Source organism: Hypanus sabinus, chromosome 9 (assembly GCF_030144855.1).
Source record: "Hypanus sabinus isolate sHypSab1 chromosome 9, sHypSab1.hap1, whole genome shotgun sequence".
Taxonomy (NCBI): domain Eukaryota; kingdom Metazoa; phylum Chordata; class Chondrichthyes; order Myliobatiformes; family Dasyatidae; genus Hypanus; species Hypanus sabinus.
In genome coordinates, this window is record NC_082714.1 from 135968050 (window position 1) to 135985787 (window position 17738).

General features: G+C 32.9%; 1 protein-coding gene across 5 annotated transcripts in view; it reads left to right on the forward strand.

The window, feature by feature from the left end:
- Nucleotides 1-17505, forward strand: part of tpd52l2b (tpd52 like 2b) — a 77380-nt gene extending 59875 nt beyond the window's left edge. For all 5 annotated transcript variants that reach the window (XM_059980644.1, XM_059980646.1, XM_059980647.1 and 2 more), the window contains one exon: nt 16612-17505. In XM_059980644.1, coding sequence (XP_059836627.1) covers nt 16612-16719 — 108 coding nt within the window. In that variant the 3' untranslated portion in view covers nt 16720-17505. The remainder of the gene's footprint in view (nt 1-16611) is intronic.
- The last annotated feature ends 233 nt before the right edge of the window (nt 17506-17738 follow it).

The window sequence follows — 17738 nt, forward strand, 5'->3', positions numbered from 1 at the left end:
TAACCCTTATCTAAAGAAAGAAAAAAAAGGAAAGAAGAGAAAGATTGCCTGGATATTGGAGGGTCCCCACATGCTCCATGGAGTTCAAAATAATTTTGATATTTTTACTTTCCCCAATTACTATAATTTTATCTTCAAAGGACCTATGTATTTAATCTTATTTTTTGTAAGTATGGGAACCAGATTTTCAAAAATATATCATATTCATTTCTTAGATTATACGTAATTTTTTCAAGTGGAATACAACTATTTATTTCATTATTCCAACGATCCATAGTTAAATATAGATCAGATTTCCAAGTAACTGCGATAACTTTTTTGGCTACTGCCAATGCACTTTTTATAAATTTTTTCTGATACTTATTCAATTTAAGTTTTGTTATTATCCCTTCAATATCTCCTAATAAAAATAATAATGGACTATGTGGGAGTTGTACTCCAATAATTTGTTCCAATAAAAGTCTTAAATTTATCCAAAATGGCTGAATTTTAAAACAAGACCAAGTAGAATGTAAAAAAGTACCAATTTCTTGATTACATCGAAAACATTGGTCAGACATATTTGAATTTAATCTATTTATTTTCTGTGGTGTTATATATAATTGATGCAAAAAATTATATTGTATTAATCTAAGTTGAACATTTACTGTATTTCTCATACTATCAGAACATAATCTTGACCAGTTTTTTCCATCAATTTTAACATTCAAATCAGATTCCCATTTTTGTCTTGATCTATGAATTCCTAATTTAATTGTCTGCTTTTGAATCAAATTATACATACAAGATGTAAATTTTTTAATTTTTCCTTTCTGGATTAATATTTCTATTTCACTAGGTTTTGGCATCAACATTGTTTGTCCCAACTTTTCTCGTAAATAGGCTTTTAATTGAAAATAACAGAAAAGAGTGTTATTTGAAATTTTATATTTATTTTTTAATTGATCAAACGACATCAATATTCCTCCTTCAAAACAATCACCTATATATTTAATCCCCTTTTGGAACCAATTATGTAAAAGTTTATTATCCATTGTAAAAGGAATAAGCCTATTTTGAATTAAAGTTCTTTTTGCTAATAAAGATTTCTTTATCTCATCGTCCATATTTACCTTATTCCATAAATCAATCAAGTGTCTTAACATAGGAAATTCTTTTTTTCACCCGTATCCATTTGGATTCCCATTTATATATAAAATCTTCTGGTATATTTTCTCCTATCTTATCTAATTCTATTCTAATCCATGCTGGTTTTTCTTCATCAAAAAAAGACGCAATAAATCTAAGTTGATTTGCTTTATACTAATTCTTAAAATTTGGAAGTTGTAACCCTCCTAAATCAAATTTACATCTCAATTTTTCCAATGATATTCTTGACATCTTTCCTTTCCAAAGAAATTTCCTTACATATTTATTCAGTTCTTGAAAAAACTTCTGAGGTAATTGTATTGGTAAAGTTTGAAATAAATATTGCAATCTAGGAAATATATTCATTTTTACAGCATTAACTCTCCCTATTAATGTTATTGGTAACATCATCCATTTATCAAGATCCTCTTTTATTTCTTTTAATAATGGCAAATAATTTTGTTTATATAAATTTTTTTACATCATTATCAACTGTAATACCTAAATATTTTATCCCGTTTATTGACCATCAAAATTGAGTTGCTAATTGACATTGATTGTGATTTCCTTTGGTAAGGGGTAAAATTTCACTTTTATCCCAATTTACCTTACAGCCTGATACTTTCCCATATTCTTCCAATCTAAAAGATAATCTTTGCAAAGATTGCAATGGGTTTGTTAAATAAATCAAAACATCATCAGCAAATAAATTAATCTTATATTCTTCTTGATTAATTCTAAAGCCCCGAATATCTGAATCTGTTCTAATTAATTCAGCTAATGGTTCTATTGCCAATACAAATAAGGCAGGTGATAATGGGCAACCTTGTCTAGTTGACCTTGTTAAGCAAAATGGTGTTGAAATCTGACCATTTGTAACTACTTTAGCTTGAGGATTAGTATTTAAAATTTTAATCCATTGTATAAAAGATACTCCTAACTCATATTTTTCCAATACCTTAAATAAAAAAAACCCATTCCAATCTGTCAAATGCTTTTTCTGCATCCAAAGCAACTGCCACACTCATTTCCTCTCTTTTTTGTGCCAAATGAATTATACTAAGTAACCAGGTTATATTATCTATTGATTGTCTATTTTTAATAAAACCTGTTTGATCCATATGTATTAATTTTGGTAAATATTTAGATATTCTATTAGATAAAATTTTTGCTAGTATTTTATAATCTGTATTCAACAAAGAAATAGGCCTAAATGATGTTGGTTTTAAAGGATCTCTATCTTTTTTTGGCAATACAGTTATGATCGCTGTTAAAAAAGATTGTGGGAGTTTATGCATTCTTTCCACTTGGTGTATTAATTCCATAAAAGGAGGAATAAATAAATCTTTAAATTCTTTATAAAACTCAGGAGGAAAACCATCTTCTCCTGGAGATTTATTACTCTGAAGTGATCTTAAAGCTTCTTCAACCTCTTTTAATGTAAAAGGCATATCTAATCCTTTCTGTTCTTCCAAATTTAATTTTGGAAGAGTTATTTGTGATAAAAATTTATCTATCTCAGCAATCTTATTTTTTGATTCTGATTGATATAGTTCAGTGTAAAATTTTTTTAAAGTTTCATTAATTTCTAAAGGCTTATAAGTAACCTTATTTACACTTGTTCTAATTGCATTTATTGATTTAGAAACCTGTTCTGTTTTCAACTGCCAAGCAAGAATTTTATGTGATCTTTCACCTAATTCGTAATATTTCTGTTTAGTTCTCATAATTACTTTTTCTGTACAATATGTCTGGAGTGTATTGTAGTTTTTTATTAACAAGTTGTCTTCGTTTTTCTTCTGTCATATATCTTTGAGATTCTTTTTCTAACTTTATGATATCTTTTTCCAATTGATCTATTTCTGCTGTGTATTCCTTCTTAATTTTAGATGTATAATTTATAATCTGAGCCCTTAAATATGCTTTCATCACTTCCCATAATACAATTTTATCCTCAACTGAATGTAGATTTGTATCCAAAAAAATGAATTTGTTTTTTAATAAAATCACAAAAATCTTGATGTTTTAATAGAATTGAATCCATCTGTAGATCGATTCCTCCTTATCCATCATTATCATTGTCATCATCAAGGGGGAATGATCCGACAGTATTCTTGCTTTATATTCCACACTTTTCACTCTATCTTGAATATTTTTTTATAATAAAAAAAGTTAATCCTTGAGTAAGTTTTATGTCTATTGAATAAAATGATTAATCTTTCTCTTGGATTAATTTTTCTCCATATATCAAATCAGGTTTAAATCTTTCATTAATGATAAAGTTAGTTTTGTTACTTTTGATTTTGTAGCAACTTTAGTTGGCCTATCCAAAACTGGATCTAAACAAAAATTATAATCTCCACCTATTAATATTTTATCACGTGCATCAGCCAATTTCAAAAAAACTTCTTGTATGAATTTTGCATCATTTTCATTTGGTGCATAAATGTTCACAGAAGTCCATAATTCTGAAAAAATTTGACAATGTATAATCACATATCTCCCCCCCCCCCCAGAATCAATTATTACATTTTGTATTTTGATTGGTAAAGATTTATTAACCAAAATTGCAACTCCTCTCGATTTTGAATTAAATGAAGCTGCAATAACATTTCGCACCCAATCTCTCTTTAATTTCTTATGTTCTGTTTCTGTTAAATGTGTTTCTTGTAAAAAAAAAGCTATATCTCCTTTCATTTTCTTAATATATGTTAAAACTCTTTTTCTTTTCACCGGTCCATTAATTCCATTAACATTAAGACTTAATAAATTAAGTAAATTAATCATTCATAGTATCTTGGGAACTCTTTAAAATTCTCCATGTTGCTATGAGTCTCTCCCTCTCTCCCCAACCATCCAGGCAAAAAAGAAGAAAAATAGAAGAAAGATAACAAATATATAAGAAAAAAAAATACCCCCACCCACTAATGTTGCAAATAAAAAGAACACAACATTACTCCCCCCCCCCCCCCCCCCCCCCATTTTACGGGTCATGGCAATCGCCATGATTGTACACGTGAAACTCGCAGCCATCGATCAGGAGCTCCTCCAGCTCCCCCGCAAAAAAAAGAAAATATATTAGTGAGGAGAAATAAAAGCAAATAATTAATGTCTCTACTCCCAATTAATGCTCCTTGACTATTTTTTTCCCTTATAAATGTCCATCAAGTCCAACCTTGTTTCAGTCTTCATCATTAGTCCTTTTCATTTCTATAATTCTTTACTCCTCTTCATGGGCATCAGGTAATTTTTGTACAAATTTCTCCACTTTCCGGTAGTCAACGAAGAAACTTCTTTCTCCATTATCCAGGAAGATTATCAATTTTGTTGGATAGCTCAATAAAAATTTATAGCCCTTTTCCCTTAAAGATTTTTTCACTGGATTAAATTCCTTCCGCCTCTTCAGAAGATCATAACTTATGTCTGGATAAAAAAAAAACTCTTGTCCCTTCTATTAACAATGGCCCATTTCTCTTTTTGGCACCTTGAGTAGCTGCCTTCAAGATCATTTCTTTATCTTGGTACCTTAAGCATTTTATCAAAATTGATCTTGGATTTTGATCTTGTTGAGATCTTGGTCTTAAAGCTCTGTGTGCTCTTTCAATTTCAATTACTTGACTGACTTCTTTCATTTCCAAAATTTTCAGAATCCATTCTTGAAAGAATTTTATTGGATTTTCTCCCTCTGTACCTTCCATAAGACCAACAATTTTAATATTATTTCGTCTACTAGAGTTCTCAAGTGCATCCACTTTTTCCAACATCCGTTTTCTTTCTATTGTCCAGGCAAGATTACTGTCTTCTATCTTGTCTATTCTTTCAGTGTCTTCTTCCACTTTTACTTCCATCTCTTTAACTTTATTATCCATCTTCTTTTGTTTTTCCACCACATTATCAAGTGTATTCTGCATCCTTCTTATATCTGTTCTTACAGCTTTTAATTCATTCGTCGTATCTGTTCTTATAGCTTTTAATTCATTCGTCATATATCAGGATATCTTTATGTCTCCTTTAACCTCTTCCTTCTTTTCCTCTTCTTCTTCCTCTGAATTTACCAAAGAGTCTGTTTCTACTTCTGATCCACTTCCAATTTCACTTCCAGCCACAGTTGGGATTTGTAGTTTTGGTAATATCTGTTCATGCATACTTTCGCGCATGCGTTGTTCTTGCCGTTTCTTCTTAGAGACCGCCGACATTGCTGCAACTTCCTTTCCCGCATCATCGGAAGTGCCATGCACTTCACCGGGAGGTGATCCAACTTGAGTCCAAGGCTTCACCGAGGCAGTTAGGCCTTTTTCCCCGCTGATTTGCGCAGTCTTCGAAGTAGTAGCTTTCTTCTGTTTCAGTTTAGGAGCCATATCAAAAGATAATCCTGAGTTGCTTGTAAATAGTATCTGATAGATATTTGTTAACTCTTCTTCATTTAAACCCTATTTCATTACTTTTACGAAGGAGCTGGATTCCCAACGTCTCAATCCTACGTCATCACATAACGTCCCCCAATTTCTCAATCAGGATTGTGAGAATGATGGTATTAAATGCAATAAAGGGTTAAAAGTTATTTCTTTTTTTTGTAATTTATTTTTTATTGAAGTTCATCATCAAACAAACATTTCCATAAGATGTATTTCAGACATTGTACATATATATCACAAATCTCCACAAAGTATTTATCTGAGGTATACACTTATAGAAAGAGTGGAAAGAAAAAACAAGCAAAAGGAAAGAACAATGTACAAGTAGGGAGTGATCTTTGTTTTTTACAACAGATTCATTGATTTGTAAGAATAAAATCAGGCCAATGAGGCATTATGTATTTAAACCATTTTTCCCAGTATGAGTCAAATTGTTCCAGCTTATGATTAACAGATGCTGTTATCTTCTCCATTTTGTAAATGTCCATTGTAATTTCCATCCATGTATTTAAAGTTGGGCTCTCCTGTGATAACCATTTCCTAGTAAGAGTCCTTTTACCAGCCACCAACAGTATATTCATTAAATATTTATCTCTTTTCAACCATTCTTGAGGTATATATCCAAAATATATGGTCTTACTCTCTAAAGGTATTTCATATTTAAAGATGTCTTGTAGGGCATAGCGTATCACCCTCCAATAGTCTTTGATAACAGGGCAGTTCCAAAAAATATGATGATGATTTGCATTTTGATTTCCACAATTTCTCCAGCAAGCAGGGAGGTTACTATCATAATGGGATTTCTGAGAGGGTGTAATAAAGTATCTTACCAAGTTTTTCCATTCAAATTCCCTCCATTTCTGTGAACTGGTACACTTCCATTGATACCTCCATATTGTGGTCCATTTCTCAGATATAATTATCCCTCCTTCTCCCATTTTGTTTTAATGTATGAAGTTGAATGTGTTTTAAGATTTGACGACCCCTTATACATGCTTGAAATGATTCTACTACCATTATCTGAATTATATGCTTTTCTAAAGATCTCTATCAAGCATGTACTTGCCTTGGTTGCATTTTTAAGTGTCTTATTATCATATTGTCGCATCTGTAAATACCGGTAGAAATCTTGTTTTTCTAATAAATGTTTCTCTTTAAGCATTTCAAAACTGAACATTGTTCCTTCTTTCATTATGTTGCAAAGAACTGTTATTCCTTTAGCTGTCCAGTCCTTAAATCTAGCATCCAATTTATTTGGTGTAAAATCTGAGTCATATACACACCGTTTAAGAATTGCAATATCTCCCTCTATATTATATTCTTTTATAGTAGTTTTCCATATTTTAAGAGTCAATTTCACCCATGGGTTATCAATAGTATTTATGTACCTTTGCAGGTTGTTATCAGCCAAAATTGCTTGTATGGGGATGGGAAGTACCCACTCCTCAGTGTTTTTCCATTGAGCGTCATATGATGGGTTGCACCAACATATCACAGCTCTCAACTGTGCTGCAAAATAATAATCTTTAAGAGAAGGTAGGCCCCATCCCCCCACTTTTCCTTTACTAATTGCAAAGTTTTGAGATGAACTCTAGGCCTTTTACCCTGCCAAATATACCTTGATAGCATTTTGTTCTGTTCATTGAATTGATTTTGATTAATCTCTGTTGGTAGGGTCTGAAAGAGATATAACAGTCTGGGCAGTATATTCATTTTAATAGACTCAATCCTTGAACAGAGACTGAAGAAAGGAATCGGGTTCCATCTTGCCACATCTTCCTTAATTTTTTATATAAAGGCTGATAATTACATTTTGATAATTTTGCCGAATCTTTTGGCATAATGATGCCCAAATATTTGAAAGACTCTGTATGCCATGCCCAGGGGTATCGACTTTCAATTTCTCTTGGTGGGCTATAGTAATATGAAAGTAATTGGGTTTTATCTATGTTGATCTTGTATCCTGATAATTGACCATATTGTTCAAAGGATTGCATCAATTTAGGTAAAGAGTATGTTGGTTGCCCTAGATAGATCAAAGTGTCATCCGCATAACAAGCCAATTTATGCTCTGTCCCTTTAATAGTAATTCCCCGATATCTTCATTTTGTTTGATGTATTGAGCTAATGGTTCCAGATATAACACAAAGAGTAGCGGTGACCATGCACAACCCTGTCTCGTGCCCCTTTCTAGGGTAAGACTATTTGATAAATATCCATTGATTTTAATCCTAGCAGTAGGATTGTCATATAGTGTCTGTATAGTTTTAATAATTGTGTCTTGGAAACCAAATCTATGTAAAACTCCGTAAAGAAAATTCCAATTAACCGAATCAAATGCTTTTTCAGCGTCCACGCTTATCACTATTACTTCGATTTTATTTTTTTGTATATGATCCATAATGTGAAGTATCCTTTGTATATTGTCTCGTGTCTGGCGTTGTCGTATAAAACCTGTCTGATCATTACGTATCAGTATGGGTCGAAACTCCTCAATCGTTTGGCCATGATGCAGGTAAATAATCTATAATCTACATTAAGAATGGATATTGGTCTAAATGACCCGCATTCCATTTTATCCTTGCTTTCTTTTGGTATAGCTGAGATTATCGCTTCCTTCCAACTGGGTGGCATTTGTGCCTTTTTTTAAGAGCCCAGTTCAGTGTGGGGAGCAAAACAGGAATTAACTCATTTTTAAATTCTTTGTACCATCCTGCCGTATACCCATCTGATCCTGGTGACTTGCTTAATTTAAGCCTACTAATTGCAGCTTTTAATTCAACTTCAGTTATGTCAGCAGTCATCATTCTATTTTGTTCTTCTCTTAAAGTGGGTAACTCTAGAGAATTCAAGAGGGTGTCAATTTAGGTTATGCTTCCCCCTGGAACTTTGGAATATAGAGTTTTGTAAAACACCAAAGGCTTCTTGAATTTCACTTAGCTTATTTTTTATCATTTTCATTCTTGGGTCCCTAATTCTATGAATTGTATTTTCTGCAATCTTTTTTTTTCAGTTTCCATGCCAGTATTTTCATAGATTTTGATCCACTTTCATAATGTCTCTATTTCAGGAACATTAAGTTTTTCCTGATTTCTTGCTTAGCCAAACTATTTATTTCATTCCTAATTCTTTTAATTTCTCCTAATGTATCCTGTGCCAAATTCAATTTGTTTTTTCTCTAGTTCCTTAACCTATTTTGTAATTCCTCTGTTTTCTTTCTTTCTTTTTCAATCTTTTTATTGAGTTTCATATAAATATAAAAAAAATAACATAATAATGAATAGGTTATGAATACAATAGACTTAAGATTACATTAATAATAGGATAATAATATCCTATTAAACATCAACAACAAAAAAGTACATTAATCAATCAAGTCTATATAATTATATATGAAAAGAAACAAAACTAATCATCAAAAGAAAAAGAACAAAAAATTAAAAATGTGTGAAAGAAAATATATATATGAAACAAACACTAAACTAAAACTAACATGGGCAATAATAACAGTTTATAAGTATATGATAGTGTCAAAGAACTCCGGAACTCCATACCTGAACAAGAATAAACAAAGAGAAGGTCTGGGAAAGGCCAAATTAATTCACATGAAAATGTCGGATGAACAGTCCCCAAGTTTCTTCAAATTTAATTGACGAGTCAAAAATAGTGCTCCTAATTTTTTCCAAACTCAGATAAGAAATAGTTTGAAAAAGCCATTGAGACGTGGTAGGAGGGTTTACTTCTTTCCAATTTTGTAATATAGACCTTCTGGCCATTAATGTTACAAAAGCAATCATTCGTCTGATTGAAGGAGAAAACTGATTACCATCCTCATTTGGTATACCAAAGATTGCAGTAATAAAGTTAGGTTGTAAATCAATGTTCCAAATTGAGGAAATGGTAACGAATATGTCCTTCCAATAATTATGTAAAGTAGGACATGACCAAAACATATGGGTCAGTGAAGCCACTTCTAAATGATATCTATCACATTGAGGGTTAATATGAGAATAAAATCGAGCAAGTTTATCTTTAGACATATAAGCTCTATGTACAATTTTAAATTGTATTAAAGCATGTTTAGCACATATAGAAGAAGAATTAACCATTTGTAAAATTTTTTCCCATTTATCTGTTGGTATATTGTATCGAAGTTCTTTTTCCCATTGTTGTTTAATTCTATCAGACATTTCTGGTTGTATCTTCATAATCATGTTGTAAATAAAAGCAACTAATCCCTTCTGACAAGGATTTAAGGTAAAAATCAAATCTGAGAAATCCGTTGAAGTTGAGTTGGGAAAAGATAGTAAAACTTAATGTAAAAAATTTCTGATTTGTAAATATCTGAAGAAATTAGATTTAGGTAATTTAAATTTATTGGAAAGTTGGTCAAAAGACATCAAAGTACCTTCAAAAAAAAGGTCACGAAAACATTTTATACCTTTCCTTTTCCATATGCTAAAGGCTTGATCTGTCAAGGAAGGTTTAAAGAAAAAATTAAATAAAATAGGGCTATCAAGCACAAAGTTTTTCAAAGTAAAGAATTTCCGAAATTGAAACCAAATTCGTAATGTGTGTTTAATAACAGGATTAGATATCTGTTTATTAAATTTAACTAAATCAGCAGGAAGAGAAGAACCAAGAACAGAGAATAAAGAATATCCCTTTACTTCATTGCATTCCAAATTTACCCACTGCGGACACAATAATGAGTCCAAATCCAATTTCCAATACGTTAGATTACGAATATTATTCGCCCAATAATAAAATCTAAAGTTAGGCAAAGCTAAACCACCATCTTTTTTAGATTTTTGTAATTGCCTTTTACTTAACCTAGGGTTTTTGTTTTGCCACACAAATGAGGAAATTTTTGAATCAATGTTGTCAAAAAAGGATTTAGGAATAAAAATTGGTAAGGCTTGAAATAAATATAAAAATTTCGGTAAAATCATCATTTTAATAGCATTAATCCGACCAACTAATGATAAGAATAAGGGAGACCATCTTGTAGTAAGATGTTGTATTTGAAGAAGCATAGGTAAAAAATTCAGTCTAAATAAATCTTTATATTTCTTAGTAATTTTTATACCTAAATAGGTAAAATTATCAGTAACAACTTTAAATGGAATCCTGTCATTCAATAAAGTTTGCGCATTTAAAGGGAATAATTCACTCTTATCTAAGTTTAATTTGTAACCAGAAAAACTACCAAATTGAGCCAACAAGGATAAAATAGTGGGAATAGATCTATCAAGATCAGAAATATATAACAGCAAATCATCAGCATAGAGTGATAATTTATATAATTTCTCATTACGAGTAATACCAAAAATATTAGGAGATTCACGAATAGCAATGGCTAAAGGTTCTAACGCAATATTAAATAATAAAGGACTTAAAGGACAACCTTGTCTCGTACCACGAGATAATTGAAAAAAGGAGGATCTATAATTATTTGTAAGAACAGAAGCAACAGGTTTATAGTATATTAGTTTAATCCATGATATAAAATTAGGACTAAAATTAAAATTTCTCAAAGCATTAAATAAATATGTCCATTCAACTCTATCAAAGGCTTTTTCAGCATCTAATGAGATAACACATTCTGGGACTATCTCTGTTTTATTCCTTATTTTTTTATTATATGAAGATATCGCTATAATTTTCCCTGTTAAGACCACCTTCAGAGTATCCCATAAAATGGGAGGTGAAATCTCTCCATTATCAAAATTCTAAGTAGAGACCAATTTCTTTTTTAATTTGTTCATTAAAGTACGGATCATTGAGTAGACTTGAATTTAGTTTCCAAATAGCATTCTTTGGTTGTAGGTAAAAATCAACAGCTAAATATATAGGTGCATGGTCACTTATATATATTGTCCGAATTCCACAGGTGTTTATTTTGTCTGTCTTTTCCAAATTTTATGAAATAGTCTATTCTTGTATATACAGAAAGGGGAGCAGAATAATGAGTGTAATCCCTTCTGTCAGGGAAAAGGTCCCTCCGTATATCAATTAAACCAACATCCTCAAAAAGTGTATTAACAACCTTGTGTAAAGATTTTGTTTCATAGGTTTTTCTATTGGAAGAGTCTAAGTTTGGTTGTAATTGTAAATTTAAGTATCCCCCACATATCAGGAGACCTTCTGTTTCCATTACCATAATATCAGTAATTTTCTGAAAGACACCAATATCACTTCCCGGGGGTGCGTATATATTCAATACAGTAACTGAATTTCCATCTATATTCCCCCTTACCAGAATATATCTGCCCTCTTTATCTCCCATTTCGAATACTTTTTCAAAATTTAGCTTACTTGAGATAAGAATAGCAGCTTCTCTCCTATATCCTGATTTATATGAGGAGAAAAACAGATTACTGAAACCCATTCTCTACAGTTTTTTTATGCTCATTATCACTTAAGTGAGTTTCCTGTAAATATACTACATGGGCTTGTTCTATAAAATTCTCTTACATTTGATTGGATTTAATAGCCCATTGACATTAAAAGAAATGAACTTTACCTTGTCCTTAGCCATCTGTATTTATCTGTCAATGTATCACTGAACTTAGAATAAAACTTAATCAATCTACTTGCTGAACAAATAAGAACCAAGAAATGCAAATAATAACAAAAATGGCAACGAAAGTGTGATTCCAAGGCTGAGGTCTCCAGTAGTTGACTCTGCATTGAGCTAGAGGAAATGTCTAGCTATGGGGGATAACCCCTCTTACTAGTGAGTTGAGGGCCCCCATTGTATTCATAAAAGTCAGTGAACAAATCCATTACACAGAAAAGATTTCCCTGTGTACTCCTCCTCTATATATATATATAGAGACACACACACATATACATATATATATTCATATATTCTCATTTTGGTGGGGAAAAAGGAGTAAGTGAATGAATAAAGAATAACAACTAAGTAATATAAAATACACATTATAAGAAGTATTTCTCGAGATAGGTATATCACCGTGTACTTTTGCTTCCATTTAGCTTCTCAACATTTTTAAAGTTAGCCAAACCTTATGGCTCTTCTGAAGGGGGTGAGGACTGTCTTTGGGGAAACTCCTGGTCTGTTCCTGATATATTTCTCTCGGCCTCCTGTCTCCTGCCTTCTTGATTCTCGCACTATTTCCCAAACGGAGCAGGATAGTTCCTCAGCCAGGCTTTCCCTCGTTTTGGTCAAGCTGGCGGGCAACCCTCTGGCCTTCATGTCTGTAGTCACCTCTTCCACTGTCTGGTACAACCATGTCCCGTTGTCATAAAGCACTCGAAGTTTAGCAGGGTACAGAGTTTGAAATCTAATCTTTTTTTTGCTTTAGTATTCGCTTTACTTCAGAGTATTCTTCGCATTTCTGCAGGACCGCGGGGGGGGGGGGATTCTTGGTTGAAATATATTAATTTATCATCGAAAAACACTTCTTGTTACCCCAGGCCCTTCGTAGGATCTCTGCCTTGGTGCTGTACCGAAAGAATTTAATTATTATTGAGCGTGGCTTTCTATCCCCGCTAGGTTTCAGGATGAGCGAGCAGTGGGCTCTTTCGACTTCCAACTCCATATCTGAGGGAAGATCCAGCACTTGCCGCTGTAACTTTCTGACAAACTCTGTCATAGACAAGTCCTCCGGTCCTTCGGGAACGTTGTAGATTCTGATATTTTTCCACCATGATCTTCCCTCCAGGTCAAGCAGTTTACCTTATTGGTGATGTAATATTTTTATTGTCTTACTCAGTATCTATTCCACGTTTTGAACGTGATCTTCCACCTTCTCAATTCAAGTCTCTGCCACTGCTATTTTTTGATTGACACTGGCGAGCTCTGACTTAATATCACGGAGCTGCTGCTCTATTTCTTTCCGGAACTCTCTTATCTCTTTCAGGATTTTGATCATATTGGCCACTTTGGTCGAGTAGGAGAGCCGCTCACTGTACTCCTCTGGGCCGCAGGCTCCACAGTGTCGCTTTTTTAATTTCCATTCCTTTTCCCCATTCTTGACCCTCTTTTCAGTTCGAGTATTTTTCAAAAAATATTATATTTGATGGGTTAACTGGGCTTAATATGCGTTTTTCCGGAGGAGCTAGCGACTTAAGCTGCCATTCTCAAAGATGGCATCACTGAAAATGTAAAGGTTATTTCTTGGCATACTATGCTTAACTGTAATGAAAATCCTGGCTCTGTGTTCCCATAGATCTTGCCTTTCTTGTACTGGGTTGTTGGTGCTTAAGTGGCATTTCAATACAATGCTGGTTCATTGCTTTGTTATTGGATGTTCTGTTTGTTTATTTACATGCTGTGATATTGTGTGATTTAATTCAAGAACTGGAGCTCTTCCAGCAACACCCTTCAATGTAATCAATGTTGAAAGCAATTCAACTTCCTTTTATCTATCGAGCAAACCCAATTCACCCATTAAACTTCCCATTTGGCACTTCAATTTTTTCCACAACATTGCTCTTCAAAATCTACAAACCATTGAAAACAATTTCAGGCAGTGGGTTTTAAATTTACTCATTATAGTTATCATGTGAAGTTTAAGGTGATGATCCAGATTTACCATTCATATCCTAAAATCTTGTGCATCTTTACAAATTCTGCTTTCAACTTATAAGGGAAAACTTGCAACTGGAGTAACTTCTGTTTAGTACTGATCTTATTTTAAGAAGTTTTTTTTCTTGTATGTCTCCCACAAACCCTTTCTGGTTCCCTATTGGATCTCCAGAAATGGTTTTCCTTCTAATTCTGCTCTTGGGTTATTTGCAAACATAATTTTGATACCCGGTTTTGTTCATTTAACTCTTTGAAGTGAATAATTGATCAGGTTGATTTTTTTTTCCTTCCTCTGCATTGTTCTTATGAATTCCCAGCATTAAGCAGTTCAGAAATGAATTCTGTGACTTGTATCTTGTTATATTAAATGTGATTGAAGCAGTAGGCATCTTTTTAGACTGTACTGCTTTTTGGATGTTTAATTTGTTCATATGGATATGAAACTTTTTGTGGGGCTAATTGAAAACCAAACTGCTCTCAGTTTCTAATAACTGGTAATAAACAAAGCTAATTTGAACCAAATCCAGTTCACCCAACTCTCTTGGCCTTTCTTCCCTGCCATCTTCAGACCCTTAATCCTTGTAGAGTTCCATGCTGCCACAATTTCAAAACTTGGATTACCCTCAGATTTAATTGGCAAATCATTAATGGTGTATGTGTGCTACTTTCCCTTATCCAATACTCATAAACATTAAATTTCTGTTTAACTTAGTTGCTTATTTTCTAAACTCTTATGTAAACCCTTAGCTGCCTTCTCTGATTCAGTGGCTGTTAATATTTTGTGGTCTGTTGAAAGGTTTGTAACATTGTACTGTTTCTGAATCCAATTTATTTTAATGTAATGTTGAGACCAATGAAGCTGGTCAGTATTTTCCTTACTGAGAAGAATTTAAAATGAATATTTACTTAGTTATCAATCAGACAATTATTCAGCATGATCCATATAATTTTTTGGCACATTTGATTCTAGGTAACCAACATTGGAGAGCTTGTCACAGCCCGGTTCTGTTTAAAAGTTGTCAAGGTTATTGACTAGGCTTCATCATCACCTTTTGAGTTACTGCTGGGTGATCACTTGTACAGATTATTTCATTGTTTTAATGGAATTATTTAATAGGATCTGAACCTGTTTTGATCACTAGCCAAATACAAACACTTAATTCAGGTCTTTGTACAATTGAAGTGAGCTAATTCATTTCTAGAGTGGATATTGCTGATTGCTTATGACTGAGGAGGGGCTTAAAGGTTGTTTTTCTGTTTTATGATATTCAATTAGTTGTTTCAGGTTTTTTCCCCTCTAATTTTCCCACTATTTTACAAGCAAGATATTTTGAAATTGAATTACAGCATCATAGATTAATTTTGAAATTATTGCTTCAAAGAATTCTTTATCCCCAATCTTCATGTTTTACCTCCTTAGAAAATTTGTTTAATTTGTTGATTGTGCAATCTTTCAGTGTTCACTCTAGAAATAATCTATAAATAAAAATTTCTTGGACAAACTGAGGCACTACATTAATTCATATTTTGAAAAATGTTGAAGTAGTTGGATACATTTTCAGAAGATATTTGAAGTCCTTCTCAAAAGGCAAGTTCAACAAAATTGAGACCCATGGATTTTAAGGGTGAACAGCATTTAGGATAGGAGATTGGTTTAAAGGCAAAGAGCAGAGGTAATTAGCATAGGTGTTTCAAACTAGAACAACAGAGACCTTAATGACTTGACAGAGTTATGCACTATGCAGTCTTCAGATCTGCAGAAGATACAAACCTTGGCTTTGTGGAAAGAATGAGCCAGCATAGACTTAATGGCAGTTATAAAGCACGTGCAGGAATTTCAGTATATTTGAGTATAAATCAAGAATTGTGGCAGGTTGGGAGTGCGATTTGTTCTGTATTTTGCACTCGTAAGTAGGGCATACAAAACAGGACATTGACTCACTTTCAAGCAGTGGTTAGACAACAATTGGAGTGTTGTGTTCAGTTCTTGTCATCTAACTTTAAGGTTGAAAAGATAATTTAAAAATTATTGATGATTCTGGGAACAAGGGCTTTTGAATGTTAAATTTTCTCTGGATAAGCTGGGATTGTTCCCCTTGGAGCAAGAAAGGTTGAAAGATTTGATAGTTTTCATCGTTGGTTTAGATAGGGTCAGTGGAAAGAAACTGATGTCATTTGTGGATGATCCAAGGGACAGGTTTTAAAGTTTTTGGCCCAATGTTTGAAGGACATGCAAGGAAAAACCTTTGTATTTTTAAAAAAAAGTAGGTGGTCCTTCATGGGTTGAAGCAGTCATTAAGATTTTTTACTATGGAATTTGAAAACTTAGTAGTTTGAAGGGCCGTGGGGGAAAATGGTGCAAAATGGTAATTGATAGAAATGTCTTTCTTGGGACTGCAATAGACTCAGTGGATCCTTATCTGCCAAAGCAATTCATTTATTTTATGTCCAAATTCTGTCTCATGAAAAGTATTAACAATGTTTTCTAATATGTTTTTGTTTTTGTTACAGGCTAAGGTTATTGGAAATGAAAACAATGGCAAAGATGGCTATCATACTCCCAGTGCTACAAGTCCAAGTACAGAAGAAAAGCTACCACAGGACAATGCACCTTTCTGAACCAGAGCTGCAATTTTCAATACCTGAGTTGCTGATTTCCAAATCTGTATGTTGAATTTATTGCAATTACAAATATCACCTATTGTACATATGGTTAATTAATGCCCACTTTGGAGAAGTGTATTTCTGCTGTTCTAGAAATCTGATAACCACTTTGTGATGTGTAAAACTTGGAGAAAGAAAAAGACCCAAATTCTGTCAAATTTGAAAGTTTCAGATTCTCTTTATGAAATTACCAATAAAATTTAGCTTTGAGTACCTTAACCTTCATTTTCAACAGACCTTCAAGCACACTAACTATGATTCATATCATACTAGCCTTATTCTGTGCTTCAACTACATTTCTATAATTTTGGGACAGGACTAGGTAGAATGGAGCAGCTGGTACTGAGGAGCACTTACTTGGTCAGGGATTACTTCTGCTTTTATTTTATGTCCAGCAGCTTTAAATATGTTTGTATTTCTAGATTAATGACTGAAGCATGCTGATTTTTCTTTTCAGAAGGAACAACAACCAAAAAGTAGACAACTGGATGTATGCTACAGTCTGTATCCTATGGGCTAAAGGGATATAATTGTGAAATTTTGTTGGTTTAATGGAACGAAACAAGGTCCAGAATTTAGTTTAGAATGTTTTAATGCATAATGGGTAATTCTTTGACCATTTCTGTTTGCAAACAAAGATGGGGTTTGGTTTGCTGTTACATGTATACTAGGGTTTAATTGTATATTTCCCTTTATATCACTAGAATGCTCACAATTAAATAAAATTGGTTATTAAAGCTGTCTCAAAGAGTGGGATTTTTTTCAGTTGTCTCCAAACTGGCTTCTTGTAATGCCCAAGTCTGACAGTGAACAGCACTTCCAATATATTGAATTTGTTTATTTTCTCTTAGAAATACCACCAAAAATTGGAGGTTGTATTCAATGTTTGAGTCTACAGTGTGGGGTGAAATACCATTTGGCCAGGACTTTGTTTTGATTGGCCTGTTTCCATGCAATTAAGTCACCAGTGCAGT